Source organism: Papaver somniferum, unplaced genomic scaffold (genome assembly GCF_003573695.1).
Source record: "Papaver somniferum cultivar HN1 unplaced genomic scaffold, ASM357369v1 unplaced-scaffold_79, whole genome shotgun sequence".
Classification (NCBI taxonomy): Eukaryota; Viridiplantae; Streptophyta; class Magnoliopsida; order Ranunculales; family Papaveraceae; genus Papaver; species Papaver somniferum.
This window is the reverse complement of record NW_020650859.1, coordinates 1,719,679-1,728,740: the sequence shown is the minus strand read 5'-3', so window position 1 is coordinate 1,728,740 and position 9,062 is coordinate 1,719,679. Positions and strand designations below refer to the sequence as shown.

At 36.4% G+C, this 9,062-nt stretch overlaps 1 protein-coding gene across 3 annotated transcripts; it reads left to right on the top strand.

The window, feature by feature from the left end:
* Window positions 1–2,910: 2,910 nt before the first annotated feature.
* On the top strand, window positions 2,911–8,809 carry LOC113344743 (pumilio homolog 2-like). Of its 3 annotated transcripts, XM_026588680.1 has the most exons (10): window positions 2,912–3,909; window positions 4,679–5,447; window positions 5,529–6,150; window positions 6,235–6,376; window positions 6,460–6,567; window positions 6,720–6,932; window positions 7,041–7,151; window positions 7,623–7,817; window positions 7,951–8,125; window positions 8,221–8,809. In XM_026588680.1, the coding sequence occupies exons 1-10, from the start codon at window positions 3,205–3,207 to the stop codon at window positions 8,301–8,303; spliced, it is 3,123 nt and encodes a 1,040-aa protein (XP_026444465.1). In that variant the 5' UTR covers window positions 2,912–3,204; the 3' UTR covers window positions 8,304–8,809. The 3 variants fall into 3 exon arrangements, with proteins under 3 accessions (XP_026444464.1, XP_026444463.1, XP_026444465.1); XM_026588679.1 differs by having other exon boundaries at window positions 2,911–3,909; window positions 4,679–6,150; window positions 8,242–8,809; XM_026588678.1 differs by having other exon boundaries at window positions 2,911–3,909; window positions 4,679–6,150.
* Window positions 8,810–9,062: the final 253 nt, after the last annotated feature.

Genomic DNA, 9,062 nt, shown 5'->3' with positions numbered 1-9,062 from the left:
TGGGAATCATTGGTGTAGTTGATGTGTATTTTCCTAGGTTTTTTAGATGAATTATGACCCTCCTCATCCTCCATTGAATCAAGAATTAAAATTTTCTCACTTTCTCCTTTTCTTTCTCTCCTTCTCAATAAAAACTTTGATTTTTTTTCTCCAAAATTTTTCATCTAAACAACCTTTGTAATTCTAAAAATTATCTTAATCACTAAACAAAATATTTAATCACTAATCAATATTACTAACACTAATACGTAAAGGGCAGATTTGTCATTAAAAAAATTTGGGTTAAGGGATTATCTGAATTTGCTATTTCACAACTTTTTTTGTCTTTATTCAGTATGCCTAGAAAGATTTCGGTATGCCCAAAATCATAGTTCCATCGATAAGCAAAAACGAAAGAAAAAGCCTAATATAGACCCAAATTAAAACGAAAAAAAAGAAGGCCCAAGTTAAATAGCCCAAAAAACTTTGATAGGAATATGCTTCTTAGTTCCCACATTAGATAGTGAACGTCATCTCCCTGAATAATATCCTTTGAATGCTTGATATTTTTCCATCACAATAGAAATCTCTTTCGGGTCTGACAATATTTCCCATTAAAGCTCATAGTGCCTTTATTTTTTATTCCCTATGTTTCTAAAAGACCGTCCTCTATTTCATTTTGGTATGTTTTAAAATTATGTCCAGATTTTGTTTATAGTTATATTTTTCTAATTAACTCTCTAATATACCCTTAAAGTTTTATATTCATAAATTCTTTTTTAATGGTCCCAATCTAAAATATTAATGAGATTTGTATAATTAAAAAACAAATATATATCCTTCATTCCTTTTAGTTTTTTTTATTTTCTATTTGCAATCCCATAACAATTTTTGTTAGTTTTTATTACTAACATTTTTATCCAAATAAATTAGGCAAGTAACCAAGGGTATGCATGTAAACTACTACGATCTCCTTAATATTTAGACAAACGCGAAGCGGACTGTCTTTTGAAAACTACAGATTGAATCATGGATGCATAATGCATACGCTAACATAGAACATACAATGGTAAAAATTTATAGGTGGTTAACACTGGTTATCTAAATTCGAAATTCGTAAAAAACAAAATGAGAAAAAATTTACTCATTGGATCGATAAAATCCCATGAAACACCTCCACATTCTCGTGTACTACAACTAGTGTCTTTTTGCAAGAATCAATACCAAAACCACCTCATTGTTTGCCAAAGGTAATATATGGGATAGTACATTTGATTTGACTTTTACTTAGTCTTGTTGTACTTTATGGGCACAAGAAAACGTATTTGACTGTTGACTATTTTTCACAGGTTAATTTAGTAAATTTTGGTCAGTCTAGTGGGGTTTGTTTGCTGATGGGCGGATCTTAAAACCCTAATAACAACAATGTGGATCGGATTAAGAGATTAGGGAGGATTATTAGGTGAGTAATTAAGAAACAAAGATGTGCTTTGCACGAGCATATCTGATGAATTGACGTAGATATTTTCATTAACAAATTGCTCCAAGTACTAATAGTATTCACGATTTTTTTTATAGTATTATATTTCAATAATAATTAAAATGGTTATTTTTGCTTAAACCTGCTTAGTACCATGGTTTGTTGCTTCAAAAAAACAACAACCATGGTTTGTGTTTTTGCTTTTCTTATTTCTACTACACCATTTTTCTTTACATTCATTTCACAACCGCTAATTATTGCACATGCTCGTTAAAAATTTATATGCGACCAGTCGTTATCGCGTTACCATTGAGTAAAGATAAAGCAAAATGTTTTTTTTTCCTGTTTATTTACAATTTTGTAGAGTTTATTAGAAATTTTTGTCATCTTTAAGATACGACATGTCATTTTTAATCTTTATTTTTCGGAACATAGTAAGACTGTTTAAATTTTTTCTCAGAATTTTATTAATTTTCGTTCACAATCATTAAGTGTTTCATCTGCTCGTTAGAATATATTTACTATGTGCTGTTACTGCCTTACCACTGAAGCAACGATTATAGCATGAAACCGAAAAATAAGGACTAAAAAGTAAGATATAATGTTATTCCCATTGCATGATTCTTGCTTGTTGAACCAAGCTTCTTTGTAATTCGTTATTTTTTTTCTCTTTTATAACTTTATGCAGTTTACTAGAAAATTGTACAATTCAAAAGAAATGGGATAACTTAATCTCTGATTATACAAACATAACAATACATTTTATATTTTTCTCTTCTACTAAACAATTTTTGTTTATTTTTGTTCGCAATCCTTAAGCCTTCCATCTACTCGTCAAAAATATGCTCTATCATTCATTATTGTTTTACCACCGAGCAACAACAATTGCATGAAATCGAAAAATAAAAAACCGAAAGCAAGATACAATCTTATTCCTATCGCACAATTCTTGCTCATCGAACTAAATTCTCTACATATTCGTTATCATATTTTTCTCGGCTCCTTCACAATTCTCTTTATCGATTATCATAAACTTCTACACTATATTTTTCAAGACGCAGATCCACGTCATTAATCTTTGATTATACCAAACAAGTCATATAACCAAACACAAACGTAATAATTACACAATATTCTTTTTTTTTACCTAGTCTACAAGTCTAACTACCCTCCCTAATTTTCAGCTAAATAAATCTCACAAAATTTATTTCCATTTAAAATTTTCTTCATTTATACAGTTAATAAACGAAAAGAAAAGAAAAGAAAATATTCTCAAAATGGAAGAAAATATTTATGATTCCACCCCCCAAATGAGAAACTAAATTAAAACCCTAGGGGGTTCTTGCAATAACAAACCATTCTAAACCGTCCATTATTTAATCCAACGGTTTTGATCTTCACACCCTTTGTGCTTATCATCCCCCTTTCTCTCCTTAACTGAAACACAAACCTTTTTTACTTCTCTCTCTCTAAAAAAGATTTCCCCCATTCTTCTTCATACCTCTTCTGGTTGCCGCTATGAATCCATTCAATATGATCTGATTTTCAAGTTTTTGATTCAAACCCTTTATCCCTATTGATCTGATTTACCAATCTGATGAAAAAAGATCAGATTTTGGTTTGATTTTTTAGGTTTTTTTCTAGGTTTTCAGTTGATAGAACAAGAAAGCATTTTTATTACACTTGCGTAACACCAACTGGTTGAGGTGATTAGAGTTGTTTGAATTCGAGGTTTTTGGTTGGTAATGGTTACTGAGAATCCACTGAATATGTTATCGGAGATGGGTATGAGGAATATGTTATCAGATGGATCATATAATGAAGAATTAGGTAAAGAGTTAGAGATTTTATTGAGAGAACAGAGGAGGAAAGACAATCAAGCGATGATTATGAATGATCGAGAAAGAGAGTTGAGTATGTTTAGAAGTGGTTCTGCGCCTCCTACTGTTGAAGGTTCATTAGCCGCCGTTGGTGGTCTGTTTAATGGCGGTGGTGGTGGTTCAATGAATGATTTTAATGCTGTCATTAGAAATGGTGGCGGTGGTAATGGGTTTAGGTCAGAAGAAGAACTTAGGTCTGATCCAGAATATTTATCTTATTATTATAGTAATGTTAATCTAAACCCTAGACTGCCGCCTCCAATGTTGTCTAAAGAGGATTGGAGGTTTCAACAAAGGTATCAAAGTGGTGGCGGTGGTGCTGGTGGTGGCTCTGGATTAGGTGGTATTGGTGATAGAAGGAAGGTTCAGCAGCAGCAACAGCAGCACAGGGCTGTTGATGATGGAGGTAGTAGGTCTTTGTTCTCTTCACAACTCGGGTATACAATAGACGAAAATGATGTTGTGGAGTCTAGGAAAGGTCAGACTGAATGGAGTGGTGCTGATGGACTAATTGGATTCTCTGGATTAGGACTTGGCGGCAAGCAAAAGAGTTTTGCTGATATCTTTCAGGTGAGCTTTTACTTCTTCAATTGATTTGATTTCTTATGTCTGTGTATGTTTTACATTGGATCAGTTCACATCACTAGGTTCAAAATTTGATTTTTGTACTATTGACTGATTTGCTTGTTGCGTGGGATTGAGTGGAATACCCAAGTAAATTGAATGTATCCTTAATCAGAATATTAGGATAGAAGTGGATTGCTTTTTCAGCTTTTAATGTCCTCAATAGTCTAAGATTAATTCATCACATTACTAACCTCAACATTCTGATTGTACCTTGCTATTTCGACTTAAGATTTTAATTTGATTCAGTTTTTAATGTTGTAAATGATATACAAATGTTTCGAGAAGGACTCATGGACACCTGTGATGAACACAGACATTAGTGTTCATGTTAATCGGTATAACTTTTGTATGATGAATTTGTTTTGGTTTCGTTGGGCAAATCACTAGTTACTTGGAAGTTTCTTTGATCAGCATATTAGATTAGTGGTGCAATGCCACAAGTAGTTTGTTTTTTGTGCGGGGCGTTGTGTGTTTGTGTGTGTTTGAAGGGTGTGAAATGGTCTTCCTCTCTGTCGGTGTTTCTTGATGTTTCCCTGCTTGGTTGTTATCTTCATGCTTTCAGCCAATTTAGATTCTACAATTGATTGTAATTTCGTATCTCCATATTTTGAATCTAGTCTTATGTGTTACAACTTCTTTTTCTTGTGTTTCGCTCTACTTTGAGTTATTTTTGTTTGGTGCTTTTATTAACTGAAGAATGGTTTTGTTGCAGGATGATGTTGGGCGTGCGTCCCCTGTGTCAGCACACCCTTCCAGACCAGCTAGCCGTACAGCTTTCGATGATGGTGTTGACACATTAGGTTCTGCTGAAGCCCAGCTTGCTCAGTTGCATCATGAACTGTTATCATCTGATGCTCTGAGATCTGGATCAAATGTTCAGGGCATTTCTGGTGTTCAAAACAATGGTTCTTCTGCAGCTTCCCATTCGTATGCATCTGCTTTAGGTGCCTCGTTATCAAGAAGCACCACTCCTACTCCTGACCCTCAACATATTGCTAGAGCTCCCAGTCCTGGCCTGCCTCCTGTCGGAGCAGGGAAACATAGTGCTAAAGATAATAGGAGTCTCAATAGTTCAAACTCATTTACTGGTGTCTCATCTGGTATGAACAACTCCGCTGATCTAGCTGCTGCCTTGTCGGGAATGAGTCTTTCAAACAATGGTGCAGTAAATGACGAAAACCATATGCGGTCTCAGATTCAACAAGAAATTGAAGATCACCAACATTTCCTTTTCAATCTGCAAAATGGTCAAAGCCAGGCCAAGCAACAGTCATATTTAAAAAGGTCTGGTTCTGGAAATTTTCATGGTCAAGCGAAAGATTCATACCCTGATTATGGAAAGAGCAATGGTCTTGGTAACACCCATTCGATGAAAGTGCCTCCTCCTCCGATCAATACAGGCTCAGGAGGTTTTTCTCCATACCAGAATGTAGATAATGTAAACCCGGCATTTGCAAACTATGGATTAAGTGGGTACTCAGGTAATTTACCTTTATCACCCATGATGGCTAGTCAATTGGGCAGTGTTAATTTGCCTCATTTGTTTGAAAATTTTGCTGCAGCATCTGCAATGGGCGCCCCTGGGATGGACTCTAGGGGAATGGGAGGTGGTCTGGGTTCACCGAACTTTGCTGGGGCAGCAGATTTGCAGAACCTCCACAGAATGGGCAGTAACGGAGTGCATCCAATGGATCCTTTGTTCCTTCAGTACTTGAGGACGGCTGAATATGCTGCAGCTCTTAACGATCCATCTCTAGACAGGAACTACATGGGTAGTTCATATGCTGATATACTTGGCCTCCAAAAAGCTTACCTTGGGGCATTGATTTCACCTAAATCACAGTATGGCCTCCCATATGCAGGCAAATCTGGTGGTATGAATCAAGGTTATTATGGTAACGCCTCATACGGTCTTGGAGGCATGTCGTATCCGAACTCCTTGATTAATCCTATACTACCCAACTCTCCTGTTGGACCTGGTAGTCCTATGAGGCACAGTGAGCGAAACATGCGCTTTGCTTCTGGAATGAGAAATTTAGGTGGTAATGTTATGGGATCCTGGCACTCGGAAGTTGGTGGCAACATGGATGATAGCTTTTCATCATCACTTCTTGAAGAGTTCAAAAATAACAAGACCAAAAGTTTTGAACTATCTGAAATTGCAGGTCATGTTGTTGAGTTCAGGTACATAAATACTACGTTATTGGTGCTTGTTTCTTAAATCTAATTTGAGTTCCAGTCTGATCATTCATTATATATTTTGAGCAGTGCGGATCAGTATGGTAGTCGATTCATTCAGCAGAAGCTTGAGACAGCCTCAGAAGAGGAGAAGAATATGGTTTTCCAGGAAATTATTCCACAAGGTCTTGCTTTGATGACGGACGTTTTCGGCAATTATGTTATTCAGAAGGTATGCTGTTACACTCTAAAACACTGAGGATATAATACCCGTTTCATGCGAGTATGTGACTTACAACTTGTATTGCCCTTCAGTTCTTTGAGCACGGTACTGCACCTCAGAGAAGAGAATTGGCAAACCAGCTCAACGGGCATGTGTTGACACTTAGCCTTCAAATGTATGGTTGTCGTGTGATCCAAAAGGTAATATTGTCTGCCCAAGTATCATGGTCTTTAAGTTTGATTTTATCTATGTTTGCTCTTGTTCATATTACTAGTCATACCTGCACTGGTGATATATATCTATGGTCTGCTCTTGTGCATACGGTCTAAGTCTTAGGTGTTAAATGACACAGGCGATAGAAGTTGTTGATCTGGACCAGCAGACTAAAATGGTTGCTGAGCTTGATGGTCATATCATGCGTTGTGTACGTGATCAAAACGGAAACCATGTCATTCAGAAGTGTATCGAATGCATTCCGCAAGATGCTATTCAGTTTATCATCTCATCCTTCTACGATCAAGTTGTGACTTTATCTACTCATCCCTATGGCTGTCGTGTGATACAGGTTAAGAATAATTTCTTTTCTTATTTTTGGTTTAGTATTTTTAGTATCACCTGGGTTTATCATGCAAAGACTTCATGTTAACAAAACCTGCTGGTGATATTTATTCAGCGCGTGTTGGAGCACTGCAGCGACCCTAAAACCCAGCAAATTATGATGGATGAAATCTTTCAATCTGTTTGCATGCTAGCACAAGACCAATATGGAAATTATGTTGTTCAGGTTTGTATTGTCTATCTTCCCAAGCTTGTATCCCGCAATTCTATATATGTTTGGCTATACTCTTTACATTACTACTCTCCGAAGAACGCGTTTGTCTCCTGTTTATATGGTTTTTTTTTTGAAGCATTCCTGTTTATATGTAGTTTTATTCGTATTCCAATAGAAGAATTGTAGTTATCTTGGAGAAAAGGATTGTTCTGTTTCCCTGTCTCTTTATATGATACTCTCCTTATTCCTCGCAAGAATTGTTTTGGCTCTTTTAGAGAACCCTGAATGTCCTTACTCGTCATGCCTCAATATGTCCTTTAACATTCCAGCCTCCTTATACCTCACAAGGAGGGTATTTGCATAAAATGCCTTGGCTCTTGTAGAGAATCCTGGATGTCTTTATTAGTCATGCCTCAATATGTCACTGAACATCCCCCTTCCTGATATTAATGTGGTTCCATTTTCATATTATTTTCGTAACAGCATGTTCTGGAGCATGGAAAGCCACATGAACGCACTGCCATTATCAAGAAATTAGCTGGTCAAATTGTTCAAATGAGCCAGCAGAAATTTGCTTCCAACGTTGTTGAGAAATGCTTAACTTTTGGTGGTCCCGTTGAACGCCAGTTTTTGGTCAGTGAGATGCTTGGTACGACTGATGAAAATGAGCCTCTACAGGTTTGTTTCTCCTCTTGTAGCTTTTTATCTACAAGTATGCTGTTCTCAAGAAGTTAATCTTAAAATGAAAACAGGACATAGGGATCGTGTGTTTCTTATATTGTGGTTTCGCACATTCTGTCGTGAATTGCAGGCTATGATGAAGGATCAATTTGCTAACTACGTTGTACAAAAAGTACTGGAGACTTGTGATGATCAACAACGTGAACTGATTCTGTCACGTATAAAGGTCCACTTGAACGCGCTGAAGAAGTACACTTATGGGAAGCATATAGTTGCTCGTGTTGAAAAGCTTGTTGCAGCTGGAGGTACAGTTTCTTACGTTTCCAAACTTCTGTTCTCGTATCCAACAAATCACCCCAGTTCTATAAACAAAATCCTGAAATCTGGTTTGTCTAACCAGAATCCTACTTGCTGATTTCAGAAAGGAGAATTGCTCTCTCATCTTCGTATAATGCTGCGGCGGCGGCTCAGCTGGCGCAGTAACAGAAAGCCAGATGTACAGCTAACTGATGCTAGTATGAGCACTGTCTCTCTCTTTTCTTATCTATCTATTAAATCAGGTACGAGCTGATTGAAAATAAAGTTGTTGCTTGTACTTTGCAAAGAAACTGTACATTTTTAGTTTGAGGAAATATAGCTAGCTAGAATCAGGCAAAAAGGTGAGTGAGGCTCAGATGGTGAATATTGCACCTTGATGCCCCTGCGGAGGAGTGGATAAAAAGATCATTAATGATTGTACAAGTTTTTAAGGGTGTAAAGAGGAAAAGATAAAAAATGATGAAAAGGAAGGTAGTAAATATTTAGCTGTGAGAAAAAAAAAGGAAATGTACAAAAATGTCGCCATGTTGAGAGCCTTTAGATGTTCAGGTGTGAGGCCAGAATTTTCGGTTTTCTCCGTTTTTAAGTTATTAACCTCAAGAGGATTTGGTTATTTTTCTTACTTTCTTCGGTAATTATAAAAAGTACAGCTTTTAATATTTTTCATGGGATGTCTTGGTTTTATTTATATGGTTTATGTGATCTCTGATTTTCTGCATATGCATTGTAGTATCTTATAGGTTAATGCAAGCATGCAACTGAAATTCTTTAAACCCTTTTAGAGCATCCACAGTGGGCGAGTATAACCAAATTTATGGGATGAGATCCTAACACAGTGGGACGGAGTAAAGATCAAATTTGTACCAAAGATCAAATTCCAGACCAAATATGGTCGCGACCAAATCCCAAATTCTAATATAGTCG